The sequence below is a fragment of the Anolis carolinensis genome, unplaced genomic scaffold (genome assembly GCF_035594765.1).
Source record: "Anolis carolinensis isolate JA03-04 unplaced genomic scaffold, rAnoCar3.1.pri scaffold_13, whole genome shotgun sequence".
Taxonomy (NCBI): domain Eukaryota; kingdom Metazoa; phylum Chordata; class Lepidosauria; order Squamata; family Dactyloidae; genus Anolis; species Anolis carolinensis.
The window spans coordinates 8,123,785-8,149,936 of NW_026943824.1; the positions used below are offsets into that span (position 1 = coordinate 8,123,785).

At 51.8% G+C, this 26,152-nt stretch overlaps 4 protein-coding genes across 12 annotated transcripts in view; 3 read left to right on the top strand and 1 right to left on the bottom strand.

Annotated features, from left to right (window-relative positions):
• LOC103282340 (hemoglobin subunit alpha-1) lies at positions 1–21,677 on the bottom strand. Of its 4 annotated transcripts, none has more exons than XM_062964424.1 (4): positions 21,525–21,677; positions 1,761–1,880; positions 332–554; positions 1–232 (listed from the first exon to the last, which is right to left on the bottom strand). In XM_062964424.1, the coding sequence occupies exons 2-4, from the start codon at positions 1,847–1,849 to the stop codon at positions 101–103; spliced, it is 444 nt and encodes a 147-aa protein (XP_062820494.1). In that variant the 5' UTR covers positions 1,850–1,880; positions 21,525–21,677; the 3' UTR covers positions 1–100. The 4 variants fall into 4 exon arrangements, with proteins under 4 accessions (XP_062820494.1, XP_062820493.1, XP_062820492.1 ...); XM_062964423.1 differs by having other exon boundaries at positions 21,509–21,677; XM_062964422.1 differs by lacking the exon at positions 21,525–21,677 and adding an exon at positions 2,817–2,935.
• Positions 3,053–12,639, top strand: pgap6 (post-GPI attachment to proteins 6). Of its 3 annotated transcripts, XM_062964405.1 has the most exons (13): positions 3,053–3,188; positions 7,453–7,630; positions 7,750–7,957; positions 8,051–8,181; positions 8,812–9,077; positions 9,178–9,494; positions 9,593–9,686; positions 9,825–9,948; positions 10,171–10,307; positions 10,389–10,567; positions 10,723–10,869; positions 11,058–11,174; positions 11,393–12,639. In XM_062964405.1, the coding sequence occupies exons 1-13, from the start codon at positions 3,071–3,073 to the stop codon at positions 11,693–11,695; spliced, it is 2,319 nt and encodes a 772-aa protein (XP_062820475.1). In that variant the 5' UTR covers positions 3,053–3,070; the 3' UTR covers positions 11,696–12,639. The 3 variants fall into 3 exon arrangements, with proteins under 3 accessions (XP_062820475.1, XP_062820473.1, XP_062820474.1); XM_062964403.1 differs by having other exon boundaries at positions 9,593–9,948; XM_062964404.1 differs by having other exon boundaries at positions 9,593–9,948; positions 10,494–10,567.
• Positions 14,176–17,729, top strand: mrpl28 (mitochondrial ribosomal protein L28). Its single transcript, XM_003230180.4, has 5 exons — positions 14,176–14,536; positions 15,360–15,512; positions 15,645–15,779; positions 16,980–17,066; positions 17,414–17,729. The coding sequence occupies exons 1-5, from the start codon at positions 14,219–14,221 to the stop codon at positions 17,507–17,509; spliced, it is 789 nt and encodes a 262-aa protein (XP_003230228.2). The 5' UTR covers positions 14,176–14,218; the 3' UTR covers positions 17,510–17,729.
• axin1 (axin 1) overlaps positions 18,860–26,152 on the top strand; it is a 12,282-nt gene continuing 4,989 nt past the window's right edge. For 2 of the 4 annotated variants that reach the window (XM_003230182.4, XM_008124560.3), the window contains exons 1-2: positions 21,821–22,112; positions 23,119–24,183. In XM_003230182.4, the coding sequence (XP_003230230.1) occupies positions 23,213–24,183 (971 nt within the window). In that variant the 5' untranslated portion in view covers positions 21,821–22,112; positions 23,119–23,212. Of the gene's footprint in view, positions 19,008–21,818; positions 22,113–23,118; positions 24,184–26,152 lie in introns of those variants that run through there. The other 2 variants (XM_062964407.1, XM_062964406.1) reach the window with 2 other exon arrangements.

A 26,152-nucleotide genomic window follows, 5' to 3' on the forward strand; every position in this document is an offset into this window, starting at 1 on the left:
TGAAGACAAGGGACTTTATTCCATTAATGCCATACTATTCAATACAAATATAATAGGGAGGGTGCCTTTTGGGGAAGCCCCTTCCTCTCTGCTTCCTCGTCTATCGGTCATAGGCTGCCTCCACTTCCTCCTGGATGACCTGAAAGAACTTCTCCCAGGAGACCCTCTTCTCTGGGGTGAAGGTCCTCCCCAAGAGGTCGTCGAAGGTGCAGAGCATGGCCTGGAACAGGAGCTGAGGGGAGGGAGGGAGGGAAGGGGACATGAAGGGTCTGGGAAGGGGCCTGCCCCCCCCCTCCGGTCCCCCCCCCTTCCCTTCTTCCTGTGGTGATACCTGGAACATCCCAGAAGGCACTTGGTGGATGTTCTTGTGGTTGTTCACCAGCCGCTCCAGCAAGACACAGGCCTGGTTCCAGTTCTCCATGTTCTCAATCACTTGGCTGAAGGCCACCATGATCCTCCGGCCATGGAAGGCCACCTGGGGGTGCGCCTTCAGGTCCCCATCCGTGGGGACCGTCTTGAAGTACTGCTTGCTGGCAGGGTAGTCGCTGAAGAACCTGTGGCCGAGGGAGCAGGCATTAAAGGGGGTGGGGTCCTCCTGGTCAGTCCCATGGACTATGATTGCCCATCAGCTTGAACTCAGCACTCTACCACCAGCCCTCCTGGTCCTATCTATCTATCTATCTATCTATCTATCTATCTATCTACCTATCTAATGCATTTATATGCCGCCCTTCTCACCCCGAAGGGGACTCAGAGCAGCTTACAAATTAAATTTACATACAATATTATATTATTAGCATAGCACAATACTGGCATTAAATTACTATATTGTATTATATCGATATATTGTAATATTATATAATATATAATCAATATTATTATATTATATTATTAGTATTATATTGTATTACAATATGACATTATCAATATTATCAATCCCTTACACAAATGTTTTACTCCAAGTCAGTCAGATCCAACTCTAAATCCATCTCATCAAACCACTCAACTTGCTCAATTTGCACAAGCCCATGCCCAGTCCTTTCTAATTTTGATCTGCTCACCATATTCCTGGTTCTGGTTATTGAGGTTGGTTTTGATTTATTTTAATGATGATGTTTTTATAATCTATTGTTTTAATTGTTTAATCAGACTGTCATACGTTTATTATGTTTTCAAATTTGTTTTTACTTGGTTAACTTTGTTGTGTTGTCGAAGGCTTTCATGGCTGGAATCTGTGGGTTGTTGTGAGTTTCCCGGGCTGTATGGCCATATTCCAGAAGCATTCTCTTCTGACATTTCACCCACCTCTATAACAGGCATCCTCAGATGTTGTGAGGTCTGTTGGAAACTAGGCAAGTGGGGTTTATATATCTGTAGAATAATATCCAGGGTGGGAAAAATAACTTTTGTCACACTGGCCTCCAGAAGACAAAAGTTTTTTCACCCACCCTGGATCTTCCACAGATCTATATAAACCTCTATTGCTTAGGGTTGTTGTATGTTTTCTGGGCTGTATGGCCATGTTCTAGAAGTATTCTCTCCTGACGTTTCGCCCACATCTATGGCAGGCATCCTCAGAGGATGCCTTCAACAACACTCTATTGCTTAGTTTACAAAATTCCTCGCAATCTCTGAAAATGCCTGCCATAGATGTGGGCAAAACATAGATGCGTGATATAAAAATAACATTATGATTATTATTATTGACAACAAAGGGCAGGATTGGCCACCCCACCTCCCCCTCCACCCCAAGGCCTTGCCTGATGATCACCAGCCGTCCATTCTCCTCCGGATTTTCAAAGGCCGCGGTCCAGATTTCCCGGATGTGCCGCCGGTCCAAGTCGGTCATCTTCCCTGCCTTGGGGTCCGATGGGGGGGTCCTAGGGAGGGAGGGCAGGAGGGAACCCGACACATTGCCCATCAGGCTTGTGGGAAAGGAAGGTAACCCTGACCCCTGGGTGGCAGAGTGGTCTTGCCTAGAAGCAGTGCTGACTATTTAAGCAAGCCTTTGGGGATTAATATGACCCATAAGTACGATGGAAAATGTATACAAATGGCAAAAGCAAGTGGTTTAATGCAAGGAAGGGCATACTTGGGCCCCTGGTGGCACCGTGTGTTAAAGCGCTGAGCTGCTGAACTTGCGGACCAAAAGATCCCAGGTTCAAATCCCGGGAGCGGAATGAGCGCCCGCTGTTAGCCCCAGCTTCTGCCAACCTAGCAGTTCAAAAACATGCCAATGTGAGTAGATCAATAGGTACCGCTCCGGCGGGAAGGTAACGGCGCTCCATGCAGTCATGCCAATGGCCACATGACCTTGGAGGTGTCTATGGACAACGCCGGCTCTTCGGCTTAGAAATGAAGATGAGCACCAACCCCCAGAGTCAGTCACGACTGGACTTTACCTTTACTAAGTGTATACTAGGGCCCTGCAGGTGTTTTGGATTTCAACTCCTACCATTCCTAACGGCCTCAGGCCCCTTCCTTTTCCCCCTCAGAAGCGGCTGAGGGGGAAAAGGAAGGGGCCTGAGGCCGTTAGGAATGGTAGGAGTTGAAATCCAAAACACCTGCAGGGCTAAACCTTGCCCATACCACCTTTATGTGTTTTGGACTTCAACTCCCAGCATTCCTCACATCTGGTAAAAATAGCTGGGATTTCTGGGAGTTGAAGTCCAAAATATTAATCCAAAGCACTGGGCCTGCTTGTTGTTGTTCTGTCGGGGCCTGGCCACTAGGGGAGCTGTGCTGCCTTCAAATGCCATGCCTCCGGGGGAGGCGCTGTCTGTGTGTCTGTGTGTGTTTCCAGGTGGGAGACTCACCGGGGCTTGGCCCCGCTCCCCGCTCCCGCCATGGCCGGAACCTTCTGGAAAAGGAGCCCTCATCGCTTGGGTCTGCCCGGCTGCCTAACAACAGCCCCGCGAGGCAGGGCAGAGAGGGAGGGGGGGAAGGAGGAGGGAGGAGGCCCCAGCCCCGCCCTCCCAACCGACAACTGCCCTTAGGGCGACCCCGTGACGTCACTGCCCGGCAGGGGGAGAAGGAGGAAGTAGAGGCGGGAAGGGAGGCTGAGGCAGACATGGAGCCCCTCGGCCCCTTCCTCCCGCTCTTCTTCCTCCTCTTCCTCTCCGCCGGGGCGACCGCAGCCGAGGGGGAAGAGCCGAAGCCGAGCCGAGGCGGAAACATCCGAGCCGAGGGTGAGGAGGGGGAATGGGGAGGCCCTTTGCCCTGCTTTCCCCCTGGCTGGCCGGTTCTGCCGGTTCTCCTTGCCCTTTCTTTCTTTACTTTGGCCTGCGTCAATAGGAGTCTAGTGTCTAGATCAGGGGTCCTCAAACTTTTTAAGTGGAGGGCCGGTTCATGGTTCCTCAGATTGCTGAAAGGCCAAATTATCATTTAAAAAAATATGAACAAATCTCTATGCACACTGCACATGTCTTATTTGTAATGCAAAAAAAATAAAATAAAACCCAACAACATTTATTTTTTTTTTATTTACTACATTTATACCCCACTCTCTCTCACCCCAAAGGGGACTCAGAGTGGCTTACAAGTTGTATGTACATCTATATATATAAAAAGGTAATGAAATTTCGGCCTAGGACAAAACAACAAAACTACACATCCCAGAAACACTAAACTTGGCAGCACAACCCCTCATCCATGCCTCTACGTTCATACAACAAAAAGAAAAGGAAAATAAAGTCCTAATTAGAGGGAGAGGGATACAGTAGAGTCTCACTTATCCAACACTCGTTTTATCCAACGTTCTGGATTATCCAACTCATTTTTGTAGTCAATGTTTTCAATACATCGTGATATTTTGGTGCTAAATTTGTAAATACAGTCATTACAACATAACATTACTGCGTATTGAACTACTTTTTCTGTCAAATTTGTTGTATAACATGATGTTTTGGTGCTTCATTTGTAAAATCATAACCTAATTTGATGTTTAATAGGCTTCTCCTTAATCCCTCCTTATTATCCAACATATTCGCTTATCCAACGTTCTGCCGGCCCGTTTATGTTGGATAAGTGAGACTCTACTGTAATTGTTTTTATCCAAATGCTGCCAGTTAGAAGGCTAAGCTCCGTCTGGGGAAAACCTTTACCCTTTACCTTAACTACCACCAATTCCTCAATACTTTATTTCCCATGGAACCCTACTTCGCCACAGCAACGCGTGGCCGGGCACAGCTAGTCTATATATATAAAAGAGTGATGGCATCAGGGCAGCGGACAAAACTACAGGCCCCCCAACCTCGAAATTTGACAACACAACCCATCATTCACGGCTCTAGGTTGATAAAACAAAAAAGAAAAGAAAAATAAAGTCCTAATTACAGGGAGAGGAATAATAGTTTTTATCCAATTGCTGCCAGTTTGAAGGCTAAGCTCCGCCCACTTGGTCTCCTAGCAACCTCCTCAGCCCAGGGGACAGGCACAGTTAGGCCTCACTTAGACCTCTTCCACAGATTATTTTAACTGGATTATATGGCAGTGTAGACTCAAGGCCCTTCCACACAGCTATATAACCCATTTAGAATCTTATATTATCTGCTTTGAACTGGATTATCTTGACTCCACACTGCCATATAATCCACTTCAGTGTGCATACTAAACATAAAGACAACCATACAACAGACATTCAATACCACCACTACCTCAACAATTTCTCAGCAACACCACCAGACAACGCCACAGCAACGCGTGGCCGGGTACAGCTAGTACAATATATTATGTTATTAGCATAGCACAATATTAGCATTATATATTACTATCTGGTACTATACTATACATTTAATATATAATATATAATTAATATTACTGTATTATATTATACAATATTATTATATTGTATAATTATTATTAGCTTCCCTGAGTCCCCTATTGAGTGAGAAGGGTGAGGTAGAAATACTGTAATAAATAAAGAAATATCATATTGTATTACATTATAATATTATTATCAATATTATATGTATACACAAGATATCATATTATTACCATAGCACAATACTAGTAAATGAAAGAACAATATAATATTTAAAAATAAAAACAATTTTAACCAACATACTGTAAACCTATCAGGAATTCATTGGGAAGCGTGGGCCTGCTCCTGCCCAAAGAGATAGTCAAATTAATTAGGATTGTTGTTGTTGTTGTGCCTTCAAGTCATTTCAGACTTTGGGTGAGCCTAAGTCTAAAACTGAGGGCAGGGGCCAGGTCAATGACCTTGGAGGGCCGCATCCGGCCCCCGGGCCTTAGTTTGGGGACCCCTGGTCTAGATCTGGGCACCGCAATTCAAGGGAGATGTTGACTCTAAGCTGGAATGTGTCCAGAGAAGGGCGACTCAAATGATCAAGGGTCTCAAAAACAAGCCCTATGATGAGCGACTTAAAGAGCTCGGCATTTTTAGAAGGCTGAAAGGATACATGATGAGGGCCATGGATCAAGATGTGAGTGGAAGTCATAGGGAGGAGGGAGAAAGCTTGTTCTCCGCTGCCCTGGAGACTAGGACACAATGGAACAATGGCTAAAGGAAAGAAAGGAGACTCCAACTAAACATGAGAATGAACTTCCTCACTGTGAGAGAGAGCTGTTCAGCAGTGAAACTCTCTCTGCCCCAGAGTGTGGTGGAGGCCCCTTTTGAGATGTTTCCGCAGAGGCTGGATGGCCATCTGTCGGGGTGGGGTGGAGTGATGCTTTGAATGCGATTTCCTGCTTCGTGGCAGGGGGTTGGACTGGATGGCCCACGAGGTCTCTTCCGATTCTGTGATTCCTTCCTTCCTTTTTCTTTTTTCTTTCTTTCCTCTTTTTTGTTTCTTCACCTTCCTTCATTTCTCTTCCTTCTTCTGTTCCTTCCTTCTTTCTTTCCTTGGTTTTCTTTCCTTCCTCTTCCTTCCTTCCTCTCAGGAGGTCCCTGATGCTCCTGCCTGCCTGGCTTCTTTCCTTCCTTTTTCTTCTTTCCTTACTTACTTCTTTCTTTCTTTCTTTCTTTCTTCCTCTTTCCTCCTTCCCCTTCCTTCATTTCTCTTCCTTCCTTCTTTCCTTCCTTCCTTTCTTCCTTCTTCCCCATCATTTCTCTTCCTTCCTCTTCTTTCCTTCTCTTCCTTCCTTCCTTCCTTCCTTCCTTCCTTCCTTCCTTCCTTCCTTCCTTCCTTCCTTCCTTCCTCTCAGGGCCTTGCGCTCATGGCCTGGAAGACGGGCCTCTTTGGCCTGCCCTCCAAGTTCACAAGGGGGGCTCAAGGGGGGTTTTGGGGCCAGGCCTAGGGCAAAGAGGGAGAAAGGGAGGGAAGAGGACTTCATTATTAATATTATGTTTATTATGATGTTTATTTCTACCCCGCTTTTTCTCTCCACAAGGAAATTCAAAGCAACTGACATTCGAAGCATTTCAGTACCATTAACAATGTGACCTTGGACGCTCATCTCCTAGAATCATAGAATTGTAGAATTGGAAGAGACCTCATGGGCCATCCAGTCCAGCCCCCTGCAAGAAGCAGGAAAATCTCATTCAAAGCACCCCCGACAGATGGCCATTCAGCCTCTTTTTAAAAGCCTCCAAAGAAGGAGCCTCCACCACAGTCCGGGGGAAAGAGTTCCACTGCCGAACAGCCCTCACTGTGAGGAAGTTCTTCCTAATGTTCAGGTGGAATCTCCTTTCCTGTCGTTTGAAGCCGTTGTTCCATGTCCTGGTCTGCAGGGCAGCAGAAAACAAGCTTGCTCCCTCCTCCCTATGACTTCCCCTCACATATTTATTTGTACATGGCTATCATGTCTCCTCTCAGCCTTCTCTTCTGCAGGCTAAACATACCCAGCTCTTTAAGCCGCTCCTCATAGGACTTGTTCTCCAGACCCTTGATCATTTTAGTTGCCCTCCTCTGGACGCTTTCCAGCTTGTCAACATCTCCCTTTAATTGAGGTGCCCAGAATTTGACACAGTGTGATTCCAGGTGTGGTCTGACCAAGGCAGAATAGAAGGGGAGCAGGACTTCCCTGGATCTAGACGCTATACCCCTATTGATGCAGGCCAGAATCCCGTTGGCTTTTTTCGCCGCCGCATCACATTGTAGGCTCATGTTTATCTTGTTGTCCACGAGGACTCCAATATCTTTTTCACACGTACTGCTGTCAAGCCAGGCATCGTCCCCCATTTTGTATCTTTGAATTTCATTTTTTCTGCCAAAAGCTGGATTATTATTACAGTATGTGTATTTAAACCCCATTTTCTCTACAAAATAGACTCAAAACAGCTGACGTTAAAAGCATTTCAGTACAATTTAACATCGACCGATATGCAAACATTGAAACAGAATGAATTGTCAATGGTATTTTAAAAATCCACAGTTAAATTCCACAAAAAGATGACGGGCCCAGTGGACTGGGACCTGCCCCGCAGCCTCATGACGCCTTCCTCCTCTTCCCTCCCTCCCTCCTTCTCTGCTTCCTCTTCTGCTGCAGACCAGGGCCTGGTCTCCGAGTACTTCTCCCAGGCTTCCCAGCCGCTCATTCCCTACAGCTGGTACGGCAATGCCAAGCTCTTCTCCTTCCGAGTCCCAGAGGACGCCCTGCTGTTGCGTTGGCTGCTGCAGGCCTCCCGTGGGAAGGGACGCTCGTGCCATGACGTGGAGATCTCTGTGTGCGTAGAAGCAACCCCCCCCCCCCAAGTGGGGCCTGTGCCATCAAAGGAGGGTCCTTGGCCCTCCCGGCAATGGCTGCCACAGCCCTTGATCCCACTTCCTTACTCTCCCTTTGCAGCCACGTCCGCTTTGGAGCCCCGCCAGTCATCAACCCACTGAGCACCCAGTTCCCGGCCAACGTGAGTGTCCGCCTGGCCCACCGCCTGAGCCTGAGCCTCTCAGCTGCCCGGCAGAACAGCACCTTCCTGAACCTCACCAGCCCCGCTGCAGGCTACTGGTTTCTTGTTGCCCACCTGCCAAAGGCTGACGGGAAGATTCAGGTGCAGGTGAGAGTGGGACCGGGCATCCTGTTCCTCAGCCTGGGCCTTGCATTTGGACCCCTGAAATGGTCCTAACCCTACCCCATCCTGCTCTCGCAGGGCGTCTCCTCTCCATGCTCCTACGTCTTCCAGCCAGACTTGTTTGTGCTGCGCATGGTGGACATGCCCATCCTACAGCCCAATATCCCTCTGCGCCGAACCATCTGGACAAACCGACCTCTCCACGCCAAGTAAGTCATAGGAAAGGCCCGAAAGTATTGTGTGGGTTTTCGGGGGGGGGGGGGGGGAGCAGTGTCAGATTGAGGACCCTTGAGGCCATGTGCTAGTTAAGTTTTGAGGAGTCTTCCTTTGACCCTGAAGTAGGTTGGCCCAATGTGCCTTTTATGGCACACTCCCATAGACTATCAACTCTATCACTATGTCTGGAATCGCTCCAAAACAGAATGCCTTCAAATTTAGAATTGCACCACAAAAGCAACACCCATCGTAAAAAAAAATGGGCAAGAAGATAGGCTCCCCTAGCCAACTGGACCATGTGCTTAAGCACATCTCAGCACAAAGGTCAGTCTGGCACTACCTGGGAGCCTGGTGCCTGTCTTGAACTGTCCCCTTGCGCTCTTTATCCACTGTTCAAATAGTACAAGAGTGAGAGTAAGCATATACTTATTTAAATATATTTTTGTAGACCAAAGTATATGCAAAAATGGTTAATACATAATACAGTGAAACATAAAATTGTCACATTCACAATATGATTGATACACTTGTTTCTTTCTTTCTTGTGATATTGAAACAGTGAATAATTGACTTTCTGATTCAAGGGAATCCACTGTCTTTCATACGCTTGTGCTCTTTCCCAGGGTCTTTGTCCCTTCATACAGTGCCATGCTTCACTTGGAACTAGGGGCCTGCACCGTCAACGTCTCCTCCACCCCTTGTGCTGTGCGGGTGATGCTGGGCTTGGTCACACTGTCTGAGTCCTTCAGTCGGAAGGAATTCAACTGCACAGGGCCCTGCAACCTCTTCCTTGCTTCGCCTCCCTGGGAGAAGTGGCTGCGCATCACAGTGGACAGCCTCAGTGGCCCTGGGGCTGGTGTCTCCTTCACGGTGACTGCCTCCTTCACAGGTGAGTGGGAAGGGGCCCGCCAAAAAGGCAGAGCCTTGCTCTTGCAGGCCCTTCTGGGCATGCGCTAACCCCCGGGGTCATGGCCATCCTTCCCTTGCAGCCTGCTGGCCAGGGGGCCCCAGCTCCTTCCTGAGCTTCTTCCAGAGCCTGAACCGGAGCCAGGAGGTCTCTCAGCCGGGAGGCAGGCCCAGCAATGCCACGCTGCCAGCCAATACAGAGGTCGCCGACCCTCCTGGCTCCTGCCTGCGGGACCACGCCGTCATCCGGGAGGACCTGGACATAGTCTGGGTGCGCTTCCGCATCCTGGGTGATACCAACATTCCCGTCCAGGCCCAGCTGCCCAGCCTTCTCCTCCTGAACCTCGATTCCATCGCAGACAGTGGGGGGACCCTGGTGGTGAACTTGCTGCTGAACAAGGTGAGCAGGGACCCTTGTCCTGAGTTTCCTTCGAGGGCCACTCTGCCTGAGTGCAGATTTGGGAGGCATTCCAAGCCTGGCTGCGTTTGTCCTTGCAGACCTCCCCGGGCATTGGGAACGCCACTGTCCGGGCCTGCCTGAGTGCCGCCTCCCCCGTCCTGTCTCTGAATGCCACAGAAGACTGTGAGACAGGTGAGCACGTGAGTGGCAGATCTGTTCTTTCTGCCCAGGGCCCTATGTGGCTGGACTGTCCTTCAGGAGTCGAGGGGGGGGGGGGAGAGGCCCATGGACCTCCCTCTCTCTCCCTCTCTTCCCTTACTTCCTTCACAGCATTCTTCCAAGGCTATGGGCTAAACGTCAGTACCTCATCCCCGGAGGCCTCCCTTGTAGTCCCTTACCCAGAGTCTGACAACTGGTTCCTTTCCCTCCAGCTCGTCTGCCCTGAACCATCAGCGTGAGTCTTGACCTCTCCTGGCAGGCACCCCAAGCCTTTGGCTTAGCCTCTGCCATAGGGAGGGAAGAAGAGGCAGGGAGATAAGGGCCTTCCTAGCGGCATTGCTTTTGCCTTCCTGAGGAGGGGGTCTTGCTGCTCTCCATCCCTGTCTTTCTGGGCTCCTGCCAAAACCAAACCACTCCTAAGCTCTCCCTCACCCTCCTTCACCCCCTCCCATTGCAGGGAATGCCTCCAGGCCAAGGCCCAGCTGGTCGTCCTCGCCTACCTCAGTCCCTGCGTCGACGACTGCGGGATGTATGGTCAATGCAGCCTCATGAGGCGCCACGGCTACCTCTATGCTGGCTGCAACTGCAAGGCCGGTAAGCAGACTCCCTGCCCCTTTGGCCTCATTGGTGCTCCTGAATGACATTGACCCTTCCTTCCTTCCTTCCCATTGGCAGGTTGGGGTGGCTGGGGTTGCACTGATGGCACCAAAGCCCAGAGCCTGGGGGCCCAGACGCTGGCCATCCTCCTGCTAACACTCAGCAACCTCCTCTTCTTGCCAGCCATCGTGGTGGCCCTGCATCGCTACCACCTGGTGGAAGCCGCCGTCTACACCTTCACCATGTTCTTCTCCGCAGTAAGTCCTAGCTTCCCGCTTTGAGTGGGAGAAGGGCTTTCTGGTTCTTGATTCAAGACATGAGCCAAGCCAGGTGGGGAGCCTGCTGGCTTGGGTCCCAGCGGCTGGCTTTGCCTTCTAACCATTCCCTTTTCTACCCATTTCCGCGGGGGCAGTTCTACCATGCCTGTGACCAGCCTGGCGTTGTGGTCTTCTGCATCATGGATTACGACACGCTGCAGTACTGTGACTTCCTGGGCTCTGTTGTCTCCTTATGGGTGACCATTCTCTGCATGGCCCGAATCAAAACGATGCTGAAATACGTATGTCTGCAGGGATGGCACCAAGGCGGTGGAGGGTGGGACATGTGTTTGTATGTTCTGAAAGAACCAGAGCGGCTGTAATCGGAATCCTGGAACACATGCGGAAGGGCTGGCCTCTCCTCACTCTTGGCTGAGCCTTCTGGCTTTGTGTGGGGCTGACTCCTCCTTGTGTTGCCTTGCCATTTCAGGTCCTTTGTGTGCTGGGGACCCTCTTCATCGCCATGTCTCTGAGCCTGGACCGCAGAGGGGTCTGGAACATGTTGGGGCCCAGCCTTGTCGCCCTCACCATCATGACCAGCGCATGGGTAAGCGGCCCAGACCTCGGCTCTTTGCTAGACCTGCTTCCTAACTGGCAGTTGGTTCTTGTGTCCTTGAGGTGCTCCCTTTGGTCAAACATAACCGCGAGAAGGGTCCTGTGGAGTGCTGGGGGCAGGGGGTGCAGGGAGAACCTCTCTGGCACCGGCTTATTCATTTGTGACTCCATGGCACCCACCACCATCTCCTTCTCCTCCTCCTGCGGCAGGTTTTCCGCTGTGTGAACCGGCGCCACTGCTACCCGCCCTCCTGGAGGCGGTGGGCCTTTTTCCTCCTCCCCGGGGTCGGCCTGGCCCTCGTGGCCGGATCAGTGTATGCCCTCACGGAGACCTCTGAGAACTACTACTACACGCACAGCCTGTGGCACATGCTGGTGGCCACCAGCCTGGTCTTCCTCCTCCCACCGGGAGAGAAGCAGCAGGAGTCCTGGTCATGGTCTTGGTCCCGCAAGCTGTTCTGCCGCTACGAGATCTGCCAAAATGACCGGGATGAGATGTACACTGCGACGTGACACTCCTGGCTTTCTTGTCCGGAGCTCCCAGCCTCCTCTCTCCAGCCCGACCCTCCTTCCCTTTCTCCAGGCAGAAGGACCACCACAGGGCCCTCATCCAGGGACTCTTCCTGAGGTGCCAAGCGGCTCAGCATGGGGCTGGTCAACCAGACTCTGGGCTTGATTGCTTTTCCTTGGGAGCTCTGAAAACACCAGAAACCGCCAGCCTGCCCTGGGCCCTTCTTCCTCTTGAAAGGCCAGCACTTGGGCTCTGGGAGCTTTTGGCCCTTGATGCGGGTTCTCTTTGGGGAAAGTGGCCAAGGTCCCTGAAGGGCTGCCTGGGAGGGACCGACTCCTGGAGCCCTGCCTTAAGCCTTGCTTGGGGCCCCTCGCTTGTGCGGCAGGGACCTCGAATGAGAAAAGACACCTCAGGAAGAGCCTCAGCCGCTGAAGCTCACACAGTTCAGTCCGTCACTTTCTCTTTTAGTTCGTTGTGTTTGTTTGTTTTTTAAAAGCCACAGAAATGCCCTTGATCTTTATTTTTTTATGTGTGTTTTTATTTAATTAAAACTGCTGCTTGCACTTGTTGTGTCTCTTTGGGTTTTTTTAAGTGGGTTTCCAGGTATCCAGTTAAAAGCAATTAAAATGTTGGATTGCTGTGAGTTTTCCAGGCCATGTTCCAGAAGCATTCTCTCTTGATGTTTTGTCCACATCTATGGTTGAGAGGTCTGTTGAAAACTAGGCAAGTGGGGTTGATATATCTGTGAAAGGTCCAGGGTGGAAGAAAACTCTTGTCTGTTGGAGGCAAGCGTGAATGGTGCAATTAATCAATTTGATTACCATTGAATAGCTGTCACTTTCTCTTTTAGATCATTGTGTTTGTTTGTTTTTAAAAAGCCACAGAAATGCCCTTGATCTTTTTTTTTTTAATGTGTGTTTTTATTTAATTAAAATTGCTGCTTGCACTTGTTGTGTCTCTTTGGTTTTGTTTTTAAAAGTGGGTTTCCAGGTATCCAGTTAAAAGCAATTAAAATGATGGGTTGCTGTGAGTTTTCCAGGCCATGTTCCAGAAGCATTCTCTCCTGATGTTTCGCCCACATCTATGGTTGTGAGCTCTGTTGGAAACTAGGCAAGTGGGGTTGATATATCTGTGAAAGGTCCAGGGTGGAAGAAAACTCTTGTCTGTTGGAGGCAAGTGTGAATGGTGCAATTAATCGATTTGATTACCATTGAATAGTCTTTCAGCTTCAAGGCCTGGCTGATTCCTGCTTAGGGGAATCCTTTGTTGGGAGGTGTTAGCTGGCCCTGATTGTTTCATGTCTGGAATTCCCGTTTACAGTGTTGTTCTTTATTTACTGTTCTGATTTTCTCTCTCTGTCGCATAGTCGCTTCTGACTCTTCGTGACCTCATGGCCCAGTCCACGCCAGAGCTCCCTGTCGGCCGTCGCCGCCCCCAGTTCCTTCAAGGTCAAGCCAGTCACCTCAAGGACTGGCTTGATACTGTCCATCTATCTTGCCCTTGGTCGGCCTCTCTTCCTTTTTCCTTCCATTTTCCCCAGCATCATGCTCTTCTCCAAGCTTTCTCATGATGTGGCCAAAATACTTCATCTTTGCCTCTAATATCCTTCCCTCCAGTGAGCAGCCATTTGGCATTATTTCCTGGATGATGGACTGGTTGGATCTTCTTGCCAAGGTCCAAGGCACTCTCAGGATTTTCCTCCAGCACCAGAGTTCAAAAGCGTCTCTCTTCCTTCGCTCAGCCTTCCTTATGGTCCAGTTCTCGCAACCATAGGTTACTATGGGGAATACCATTGCTTTGACTATGCGGACCTTGGTTGCCAGTGATTTTAAGGTAAAGGTTTTCCCCTGACGTTAAGTCCAGTCATGTCTGACTCTGGGGGTTGGTGCTCATCTCCATTTCTAAGCCGAAGAGCCAGTGTTGTCCGTAGTCATGTGGCCGGCATGACTGCAAGGAGCGCCGTTACCTTCCCGCTGGAGAGGTACCTATTGATCTACTCACATTGGCATGTTTTTGAACTGCTAGGTTGGCAGGAGCTGGAGTTAACAGCAACCGCTCCCGCCGTTCCCGGAGATTGAACCTGGGACCTTTCGGTCTCCAGCTCAGTGTTTTAATGCACTTCGCCACCAGGGCTCCTGCCAGTGATTTTAGGACAGTATTTATTTACTGTCCTGAAAACATTTCCTCATTTTGGCTCACAGCCCCTTTCCTAGAGATTATACCAGGCATGGGCCAACTTGGGCCTTCCCTCCAGATGTTTTTGGACTTCAACTCCCACAATTCCTAACAGCCTCAGGCTCCTTCCTTTTCCCCCTCAGCCGGTTATACTCTCTCATCCTTAAGGAGGGAAACCATTTCTAAGGAATCGCTGTTGCCATGGAGAAATTACTCTAACTTAGGCTCGGCAGCTGGAAGTAGGCCGCAGCCGGGCCCGCCTCTCGTTGTCATGGCAACGTTTGGGCCAATGGGAGCGTGAGAGTAAGTCACGAGCGCTTCCGGGTTCAGCGGCGGAGGAGGAGGCAGCCATGCCGCTGCACAAGGTGCCTCCGCGTCTGTGGGACGCGCTGCGGCTGGAGCAAGGCATCGCCGCCCGGCTCCCGGCTCACGTCCGGCGCGTTCTGCGGGAAGAGGCCTCTGCGTGCCAGCCCTCCTCCGCGGCGCCCGCCGTCCATTGGCGCCCGCGCGGGGTCCGCTACGTCCAGCGTTACGAGGGCGCCCCCCGGTGGCACCGGCAGCGCGTGCAGGACGTGCCCGTGCAGCCCTACTTCCCGCCCGAGAGCCAGCAGGGCCTCTGGGGCGGCGAGGGATGGGTCTCCGGCTTCCGCTACGCCAAGAACGACAAGGTATTGTCTCAGGCTTTCATGACCCCATTCACCACGTTGCTGTGAGTTTTCCGGGCTGTATGGCCATGTCCTAGAAGCATTCTCTCCTGACGTTTCGCCCACATATATGGCAAGCATCCACAGAGCTTGTGAGTTCTGTTGGAATCTAGGCAAGTGAGGTGTATATTATCTATGACATTCCACAGATGTATAAACCCCACTTGCCTAATTTCCAACAGACTTCTATGCCTGCCATAGATGTGGGCGAAACGTCAGGAGAGAATGCTTCAGGGACATGGCCATGCAGCCCGGAAAACTAAAATGATCAAGGGTCTGGAGAACAAACCCTATGAGGAGCAGCTTAAAGAACCAGGCATGTTTAGCCTGCAGAAGAGAAGGCTAAGAGGAGACATGATAGCCATGTATAAATATGTGAGGGGAAGTCATAGGGAGGAGGGAGCAAGCTTGTTTGCTGCTGCCCTGGAGACTAGGATGCAGAACAATGGCTTCAAACTACAGGAAAGAAAGGAGATTCCAACTGAACATCAGGAAGAACTTCCTGACTGTGAGAGCTGTTCAGCAGTGGAACTCTCTGCCCCGGCATATGGCGGAGGCTCCTTCTCTGGAGGCTTTTAAGCAGAGGCTGGATGGCCATCTCTCGGGGGTGCTTTGAATGCAATTTCCTGCTTCTTGCAGGGGGTTGGACTGGATGGCCCATGAGGTCTCTTCCAACTCTACTATTCTATGATTTTATGAAAACTCACAGCAATTCAGCAACATGGTAGGCCCGAAGAAGGGAGGGAGGCCCTGCTTGACCACCGCTCTCCTTCCTTCTTTCCTGCAGCTCTCAAACCGAGTGAAGAAGATCTGGAAGCCGCAGCTCTTCACACGGGAGCTCTACAGTGAGATCCTGGACCGGAAGCTGATCATCACGGTCACGGCACGGACGCTGGACCTCATTGACGCCGCCTTCGGGCTGGACTTCTACCTCCTGAAGGTCAGGGCCCCTCCCCTCTGCGGCCTCAGCTCTTCTTCTCCACGCTGATACATCACAGGGATGTGTATTTAATTTCACTGTACGATGTACAATAACAATAAAGTCATTCTATCCTATTCCCTCTCCTCACAGACGCCGAAGGCTGAGCTGTGCTCCAAGCTGGGTATGGACCTGAAGCGCACGCTGCTGTTGCGCCTGGCCAGGAAGGACCCTTCCCTGCACCCGCAGGACCCTGCCCGTCGGGAGGCTATCTATGCCAAGTACAAGGTGGGCCCCCACCAGGGAACCTTCTTTGCGCTTTCTGCTCCCCCAAGAAAAGGAGCTCCCCAACACTATGCCTCCCGTTCCGTTGAGCACCTTCTCAAAATCTGGCAGCCTAAGAACAGCAGGGAGTTAACCAGAATTGTCCTTCTAAAACAGTGATTCCCCAAGTGGGTGCTACTGCCCCCTGGTGGGCACTGCAGCGATCCAGGGGGGCGGTGATGGCACCTATTAGGACACAGGGGCGGGGCCAGGGGAGGGGCCTCTTCCCAAGTGCCGGAGACAGGGCTGAGCATCTAAGGCGCCTCTTAGGACACAGTGGGCGGAGCTAGAGGAGTGGGTGTGGCTTCTTCCCAAGAGCCCAAGACAGGGCTGAGAATCTATACCTCTCCTGAAGCACTTGTTGGGACACAGAGGGCGGAGCTAGGGAAGGGGGCGGGGCCTCCTCCCAAGAGCCCTAGACAGGGCTGAGCCTCTATACCTCTCCTGAGAGGCCTTTTAGGACTAAAGGGCGTGGCTAGGGGCGGGGCCGATTCCCAAGAGTACAAGACAGGGCTGAGCCTCTGTATACCTCCCGAGGCACTTGTTAAAACATGGGGGCTTGGGAAGAGGCCCCACCCCCTCCTCTAATCCCGCCTCCTGTGTCCCTGCAGGTACCGCAGGACAGGGATAGAAGCTCAGCCCTGCATCAGAGCTCGTAACTCCGCCCATCCCAGTCCTGACTGCCCATTTGTGGCCCCGCCCACCTACCCCTCCCAGCCCTGCATCTTGGACTAGGGGAGAAGCTCAGCCCCCCATCTTGGGCAAGTGCCACACCCACCCCTCTAAGCCACGCCCCCTTTCCAGGGGATGCTGAGTAATATTTTTTTCTGGAAAGGGGGCGGTAGGCCAAATAAGTTTGGGAACCACTGCTCTAAAACAAAAACAAGGCCCTGGGGCTGAACCTGGCCCTCCATGCCCTTTGGCATGGCCCTCCTCCAGATCCTGGACTCCAACATTAGAAGTCTTCCTCCTCATTAGAAATCGTGACTAGAGCTGATGGGAGTTGGCATCCAGTCACAGGCCCCCAGGTCGACACAGCATGGCCTTGGGTGTCTCTGGAGGCCATGCAGCATAGGCTTCCAAGTCCTATGGGGTGCTCTGCTGCAGCCTGGCTCCTGCTGAGTCTCCTTGCCGTTAATGCCTTTGTCTGCTTTGCGCCCGCAGGAGTTTGTCATCCCAGAGGAAGAAGCTGAGTGGGTTGGCCTGACCTTGGAAGAAGCCATAGAAAAGCAGCGAGTTCTGGAGAAGAAGGTAGGCCTGGCTTGAATTGAGCCTCGCATTGGCTTCCATGTTCTGGGTTGGGAGGCTGGTCTTGCAGAGGAAGGGACAGGCAAAACCACCTCTGAGTATTCCTTGCCGAAGACATTCTTAGGCATCTTGGAGGCAGCTAAACATTTGCAGAGGCGAGTTCCAGCAAGCTCTGGCTCATCTGTCTGTTCCAGGGAATCCCTTGTGGAGCAGGGCTCTATGGGTGGCTTCCTGCTGTTGCATCAACCTCTTGACCCTTCCCCGAGTTTCCTTTGTTTCCCGGTCAGAGGCTGCTGTGATGCCTAACGTAACAGCCATCTTTCTTCTGTCTTTCTGTCTCTGTGTCTTAGGATCCCGTTCCCCTCTTCAAGGTCTATGCAGAAGAGCTGATGCAGCAGTTTCAGGAACAGAGGCTATCGGAGTCTGCTGAAGGCCAGAAGCCCTGAGGAGGGGCAGCCCCTTTGGACTTGGTGGACATCTCATTCCCTTTGGGTTCAGTGGAATGGGGTGATGCTTCAGAGCATGGCTGGATCTGGGGCTGTCTGGGAGGAAGGAAGGTGTGGGGCCCTTCTAAGGGGGGAGTTGTGGTGAAGGGCGCACACCTGAGGTGTGCTGTCCTGAACAGCCCTTGAGCGGCAGCACTAATAAAAACAAGCTTGCTCTCTCCTTGTGGCTTGTGGGTCTCTCCTTGACCCGACTGATGAGAGAAGTAACTCTTGATCCCTTGTGGCACCTGGAACAGGCTCTGTTTGTGTGGTTTGAGGGGGGGGGGGTTGTTAAGGAGAGTCTAGAACAGGCCTCTCCAACCTGCGGCCATCCGGGAGTTGGGGCCTCCAACTCCCAAAAGCCTTAGCCAGCTTGTGTTGTCGAAGGCTTTAATGGCCGGGATCACAGGGTTGTTGTATGTTTTCCGGGCTGTATGGCCATGTTCCAGAAGTATTCTCTCCTGACGTTTCGCCCACATCTATGGTAGGCATCCTCAGAGGTTGTGAGGTATGAAGAAACTAAGCAAGGAAGGTTTATATATATCTGTGGAAAGTCCAGGGTGAGAGAAGAACTCTTTGTCAGTTGGAGGCCCAGTCCTGCTTGTTTAAGGGATTCTGGGAGTTGAAGTTCAACAGCTAGAGGGGCACAGGTTGGAGAGGCCTGCTCTAAAAGAAGAGTACTTCTAGAGAAAAATGCAGGGCTCCCTGGATTATTTCCTGCACTTGTCAGGCTTTGATCTCTTTGGAATGGCAGTGGTTTCTTCTGGGTGCCTCTGGCAGTTGCAAAGTACCTTGCGGCCACCCCTTGCTCCCAGCCACTTGCTCTAGTGGCAAGATATATGCTTTGGGTGTATTGGGTCCATCATTTTGGCTGAGCAGCAAGGCTGGGGTGATCCCTTGGCATTTGCAACCGGGGACGTGCTTGCTTTGCCCAGAGGAGGGGTCCTGAGGGAGTCCGCCTTCCTGCTGGGGCTTTGCGGTGGGTCCCCTGGAGGGTAGGAGGTGCAGGCAGAGGCCCTGTGACCAAGGCACCAACTCATTCCCATTCCCAGATGGATGGGAAGCGGAAGCAGCACTGGGTCTTTACCGCCACCCCTTTCCTCCCAGTGCTGACATCTCAGAGCGCCTCAACCAAAAACGGGGAGAGAAATGGTTCCCCTGTCACAACTATTTTTCGAGCCATTATCAGTGCACCGGTGGCGGCGCCAACGAGGGCCAGTTACCATAGCTACCGTAGCATTTGAAGGGCCATCGTTGGGTCCGGCCCTCAGCCAATCCGGCGCAGGAAGCCCAGGCTACCGCAGCACACAGCCGGCGCTTGGCACCTTCCCAGTCGCCAGGGTGGCTGCCATGCCAAGGGATGGGCTTGCCAGGGAGCCAGGCAGTGCTCTGGGTGGCGGCTGCTGTCATGGCGGATGGCGGGAGGCTCGGCGAGAGGGCTGCACTGCCCCAGCAGCAGGTGAGACAATGCCCCCCTCCTTCCGATGGGCGTTGCCGCGCTCCAAGCCCTCATCACACCCCAGGATAACGGCAGACAAAGCGGTCCCGGTTGGGGGCGGCAGTGGCCGTGGTCCTTCTCGCAGGTTGCCTTTGTCAGGGTTTCAGGCTGCGCTTTGCAAAGACACCCCGGGTCTGGGCCCCTGCTGAGAGAGTTGCGCCCTGCTGCCCTCCCAATTCGTCATAAAGCAAAGGATGAGGACACGGGGCCCAGATCCATCCATGAGATCAATACATAATTCTAGTCACCAGCGGCATCTTTTACCCATTTGATGTCCCAAGGCTCCTCTGAAGATCAAAGTGTGGGGCAGGCCTTCTTCCATGGGGTGGGAGGGGGAGAGTCTCCCAAGTGGCTGCCACCATGTAATTCAGTGGAGTGGCTTCCTGTTGGGTATTGCAACAGGCCAATCTCCAGACCAAGGAAAGTAGAAGACACTGGCCGGGCTCCACAGCAGGTCCTGAGCAGGTCCGCTTGCAGGAGAGCTCTTCCCCGGCCTGTCTGCTTCTCTCCCTCCCAAAGTGGGCCAGGGGTCTGAAGCGGCGGAAAAGCAGAGACCTTTCCTCCCTGATGCACTTCTCTTCTGCAAACAGGCTGCTCTTCGCTGCCTCTGCCTTCTCTTCCCATCTGAAGAAGGCGCAGATGCACAGATGGCCAATGACAGCCATGCCGTCTTCAAAGACATCTTCTGGGGCAATGTTTGCATTATGAGGTCTGTCCCGGGGAAGGAAATCTTTTAATCCACTGTGGCTAATCTAGTCTACTTTGATTGGCCGTGACACATTCAGCCCCAACAAAAGGCCCAGCCAGCACTGCCATACATAATGCATAGGCCGCAGAGGGGGTCTGGGGTGGCGGGGAGGTTTTCATCGCTGTGCTCTTCCTTGCTGTTCCTAGAGAAGGCAAACGGGAGCCAAGGGGAGTCCCAATTGGGCCCCTTATATGTGCATTGGCAGAAAGGCCTGCCATGGGAGGACTGTGGCCATTGGCTTATGAACATGGCCTTTGGGGGAAAGCGAGTGGCAATGGGAAACTCAATGGACACCTGTGTTGTCATGGCCGGAACCACCGGATTGCTGTATTGCCATGTTCCAGAAGCATTCTCTCCTGACATTTTGCGCCACCTCTATGGCAAGTTGTGAAAAATCCAGGTTGCGAGAAAGAACTCTGTCTGTTTGAAGTAAGCATATTATTTGAGAACACAGAAATGCCAGACCACGCTAACAACCACCATGTCAGACAACACAGAAAAGCCATTGAAATCCACAAGCATGTGGATTTCAACAGAAAGGAGGAAACCATGAACGTAAACAAAATCTGGCTACCAGTATTGAAAAAAACTCTAGAATCAGGACAGTAAATAAAGAACAACACTCAGAAAACAGAGGAATTCCAGACATGAATAAATCAGGGCTAATTAACACCTCCCCAAAAAGGATTCCCCCAGGCAATAAGCACCCAGACCTTATTTATTTCTTTACTACATTTATATCCCGCTCTTCTCATAGCGGCTTACAAATCAAATGTACATACAATATATTATTAGCATAGCACAGTATAAGCATTAAATTACTATATTGTACTATATCATTATATGGTAATATTATTAGTAATATTACATATAATATATAATTAATATTATATTATTATTATTAGTATAATATTGTATTACATTGTAATATTATCAATATTATAAGTACATACAATATATTATATATTTATAAATTATTGTATATTATATATATATGTATGTATGTACAATTAGGTTGGTATGATGTCTTCCTGGCCCCCCGATTCTCCACTCTGGTCACCTTGATGCTGAAAGGCTATTCAATGCTAATCAAGGTGGCCAACTGCAACATGCACACTTGCCTCCAACAGAGAATACAGTAGAGTCTCACTTATCCAAGCTAAACGGGCCACGGAAGCTTGGATAACCGAATATCTTGGATAATAAGGAGGAATTAAGGAAAAGCCTATTAAACATCCAATTAGGTTATGATTTTACAAATTATGCACCAAAACATCATGTTTTACAACAAATTTGACAGAAAAAGTAGTTCAATACGCAGTAATGTTATGTTGTAACTACCGTATTTACAAACTTAGCACCAAAATATCACGATATATTGAAAACATTGCCTTGGATAATCCAGAAGCTTGGATAACCGAATATCTTGGATAATAAGGAGGGATTAAGGAAAAGCCTATTAAACATTAAATTAGGTTATGATTTTACAAATTAAGCACCAAACCATCATGTTATACAACAAATTTGACAGAAAAAGTAGTTCAGTACGCAGTAATGTTATGTTGTAACTACCGTATTTACGAATTTAGCACCAAAATATCACGATATATTGAAAACATTGCCTTGGATAAGCGAAGCTTGGATAAGTGAGACTCTACTGTAATTCTTTCTCCCACCCTGGACTTTATTCCACAGATATATAATCCCCACTTGCCTCGTTTCCAACAGACCTCACAACCTGAGGATGCCTGCCATAGATGGGGGCGAAACGTCAGGAGAGAATGCTTCTGGAACATGGCCACACAGGCCGGAGAACTCCCAGCAACTGAATGGACTCAAAGAGTTCAAGAAGCAGGGATGACTTCCGTGAAGCCCAGGGCAGCCCCAGTCACGTGGGGTGAGAATGTGAGAGAGGGGGCGGGGCAGACAAGGGGGCGGGGCGCAGAGAAAAAGGGGCGGGGCTTCTCTCCTCCTTTCCGGCGCCTGCCTTCCTTTCATTTCCTTTTCGGCTCTTCCGGCTGCGGAGGCGCGTCGGGGCCGCGAGGGGGCGCTGTTAGGCCGCCTTCTCTGCGTCTCTGGCGGCGGAAGCACGGAAGGAAGGAAGGCAGGAAGGAGCGGAGGAGGAAGCGGAGGCGGAGGCCAGGCCCTGCCGAGCGAGAGAGAGAGCGAGGGAAGGAAGCACGAAAGGAGGGAGGGAGAGGGCCCGTCTCCTGCGCGGGGAGCGAGATGGGCCCCCGCCGCCGCCGCCCGCCCTTCGCTGCCGCCTCTCCGCCTCCGGGGCCCCGGCTCTTCCTCCTCCCGCCGCCACCGGGCCGAAGGTGAGCAGGAGTGAGGCCTAGTCGCTCCGGAAGAGCCCCCGAGTCATACAACCCCCCCAGGCAGGGGAGGGCACGGGGTGCTTCCGGGGTCGTAACCCCAGTCGTCCCACCCCCTCCAGGCGATTTGATGGGGATGATGGATCATAGGAGCCTGTAGCCTGCCCGGTCACCCACCGCCAGGCCTGGCTCAGGGAGGCCGGCTGTGGGTTGATCAGTATTTTATTATATTAATACATCTAATATATTATTATTGTATTATGTTATTATTTTCTGATTACTTGACACAATAAGATTAGTACAGAGCTTTGAATGCGATTTCCTGCTTCTTGGCAGGGGGTTGGACTGGATGGCCCATGAGGTCTCTTCCAACTCTACTATTCTATGATTCTATGAGCAAATTGCTACCTGTTGTATTGGATCACACGTTGGACACTTCCCAAGTGTCTAAGACTGTGTGATGTATCGGCATATCATGTGTATTTTCTGACAGATGGTGATTTTCTCAGCGCAGATTGTTTTCAAGTGGTGGCCAAAGTCTTTAGGCACTGCACCCAGTGTCCCGATCACCACTGGAATTTTATTATATTATAAAATTTTCCATTTGGTGGCACAGCGGGTTAAACTGCTGAGCTGTCGAATTTGCTGTCCAAAATATTGGTGGCTCGATTCCAGGGAGCGGAGCAAGCTCCCACTGTTAGTCCCAGCTTCTGCCAACCTAGCAGTTTGAAAACATGCAAATGTGAGTCGATCAATAGGCACCGCTTCTGCAGGAAGGTAACGGCGCTCCATGCAGTCATGCTGGCCACATGACCTAGGAGGTGTCTACGGACAACGCTGGATCTTCAGCTTAGAAATGGAGAGTCAGGCACGACTAGATATAATGTCAGGGGAAAATTTTACCTTATTATTATTGTTTCATATAGCTTTTATATTACTTTGTTATTATTAGCATCACTGTTGTTGTTTTATGTTACTATTACTAATATTATTATTTTGTTCCCTGCAGCCGGCGCTGGGCCTCCTGCCTGGGGGGCCACTGAGAGGGGCCCACTCCCCTGCCGCTTCTCATCTGGACGGACGCAACGGCCCTGGCAACAAGGATGAGTGTCCCTGACTTCACGCCAGACCCCGGGGGCGGCTTCTCGGAGGATGCCCCGCGGCCCCCAGTCCCCGGCGAGGAGGGGGAGCTGGTTTCCGCTGAGACTGGGCGCCCACCCAGCCACGGGGGCTTCTTCCACAGTGGGGAGGCCCTCAAGGCGGAGGCCACGCCCCGGCGGCCGGACCTGGACCTGGGCTACGAGCCCGAAGGCAGCGCTTCCCCGACACCCCCTGCCCTGCGCTGGGCCGGCTCCCTGCACTCGCTACTGGACGACCGGGACGGGACCCAGCTCTTCCGCAGCTTCCTACGGGAGGAGGGCTGCGCCGACCTGCTAGACTTCTGGTTTGCCTGCAGTGGCTTCCGGAAGCTGGCGCCCGGCGAAGGCAGCGAGGAGAAGCGGCTTAAGCTGGCCAGGGCCATTTACAAGAAGTACGTTTTGCACGGTGCTGGCGTGGTAGCACGTAGGGTCAAGCCAGCCACCAAGAGCTTCATCCGGGACTGCGTCCTGCGGCAGCTGGTGGACCCGGCCGCCTTCGATCAGGCCCAGACCGAGGTTCAGGCTGCCATCGAGGAGCACTCCTACCCACTCTTCCTCAAGTCCGACATCTACCTGGAATACGCTAGGAGTGGTGGAGGAGGAGGGGGCTGCGGAGGCGGGGAGAGCCCCAAGGGCCCCTGTGGAGAACACAGCCCCGAGGGCAACGGGAAGAGCCTCCCAGGCTACCTGCCCACCCTCAACGAGGACGAGGAGTGGAAGGGCGAGGGGACCCCCGAGGGGAAGGGGAAAGGGGGCGTGTGCCGGGTGGTGGCGGAGGGCCCCCGAGACCCCCTACTGCCTCCCCCCTCCGGGTGCCTGACCCAGACGCTACGAAGGGAGACCGCTGTCCAGCAGGCCGCCCCCGGAGCCCCTCCCTCGGCCAGCAGCACTGCCGCAGTGGCCCCCAGGCGCTACAGCGAGGGACGGGAGTTCAGGTGAGAGGCAAGGGCTTGGCAGCATGTATCAATGTATGGAGGGAGCTGGGCTTTGGGCCACAAGGAGCTTCTATGGGGAAGAGGCCAGCCCCTTTCTCCAGCTTCTGAAAGAGGCACTCTCCAGCCCTTCTGTCTGAGTGCATTTCCACACAGCCATATAAACCAGAATATCAAGGCAGATAATCCACAATGTCTGGTTTGAACTGGGTTATCTGACTCAACACTGCCATATATCCCAGTTCAAAGAAGATAATGTGGGATTTTATTCAGCTGTGTGGAAGGGGCCTGAGAGAGTGCTGGGGAGCAGCCAGTCCACTGCAACGGGGCTCATGGCTGTATTGGAAGGGTAGGAAGCTCCCCTCCCCTGAAATTGGTGATGGCATCATTTCCCCCTTCTAACACCGATGCCCCCTCTCAATGTGGGGGACAGGCCAGCAAGGCCCTCTCTCCCTTCCAGACTACTGTCCCTAGGATCCCAAAATAATAATATCCTGTCACTTGTAAAATTGTCAAAAATGACTCTATGAAAAGGAAACTTTTGGAGCCCCTGCTCTTCTCCTTGGCCTGCCGTCTCCCATTCTACCAGGCCTCAGCATCTGAAGGGGGGGGATGTATGCCAGTTGGAGCCTGACACAAGACGCACCCTGTTACGGGGGGAGCCTTAGCTGGTTTGGACAAAAGCCCCCTTCTCCCTGGCTCCTCCCCATTGACTTCTCAGGCCTCTGGTTGTTTGCGGAGGCAGGACCCCACTGTCACCTGTTCCTTCTCAATTGTGCACCAAATGTTTGCGGTAAAAATAGAACGCAGAGCGGAGGGCAGCATGCACTTTCCTTGTGTGTGCGTTTGCAGGCACACAATCAGCGGCCCTTTGAAAGCATGCCTTGGTCCACTTTTTTTGCTTTTGTTGCTCTCAAAGTGCTTCAGGAGCAAATCCAGATCTAAATGGCCCCAAGAGATTTGTAAACTGCAGGACTTAGAAGGGATGAGGGGGCAAAGGGGGGCTGAGATGGTTGGGATTCTTTCCAGGGCTTGGATTTTGGTGCCTGTGGGGCCTCCTTGGGATTATGAGGATTGCCCCAGGACCAGACTGGACAGAGCTGGGAAGGGGAAGCTGTGGGGCTGCTTGGACCACGGACAGCAGCCGGAAGTTACTATTATTTTGATGTTTATTATTATATTTTATGTCTGTTTATACCCTGTTTGTTCTCTCCACAAAGAGACTGAAAAGCATTTCAATACAATTTAAAATCTAAAACATTTCAACAAGGTTGGGGCCTGGTGACCCCTTTTCCTGTCTGGAGGCAATTCTGTATCTCTGGGGTGGAGGGAAATCTAAGGGTCTGTTCCGGTTGAAATTGCCCAATGGATTTCTCAATGCGGGAGAACGGCCTCCCTGCTCAATTGCCCCAAGGAGGGCTTCCTCGGGAGCCTTTGGGCAAAGAGGTCCCCTTCCCAGAAAAGTTTCCTCCAAGAGACAAGCGATGCAGAAAGCCCTCTCAAGCCCTTCTCTGGCTCTGCTACCTCCCAGGGTCAAGCACAGTTGAGACCGGAAGATTGGGGGGCGGGGGACTCCAGATAGAACAGGCATGGACAAACTTGAGCCCTCCCTCCAAGTGTTTTGGACTATAACTCCCACAATTCTTAACAGCCTCAGGCCTCTTCCTTTTCCCCCTCAGCCGCTTAAGAGGCGAGAACCATCCTTCCCAGTCTCTGTTCGCTTTCAGAGGCACAAGACAGGCCCATGGCCTTGCGTTCGCCCTGTTTGGCTGGCTGTGGTCCTGGGGCCTTTTCCCGCGGCCTTACTGCCTCACTTGGCACAGGAGGAACCCGGCCTGGGCAAGAGAAGGGAGACTGTTCCAGAGTGTGGCCATCCAGCGCCTTCTCTGGGTGTGGGATGGACTGCCACCCTCGCTTTGCCTACGTGAACCCTTTTCTGATCGAGCAGCGGAGATAGAGGCACCCATTGGGG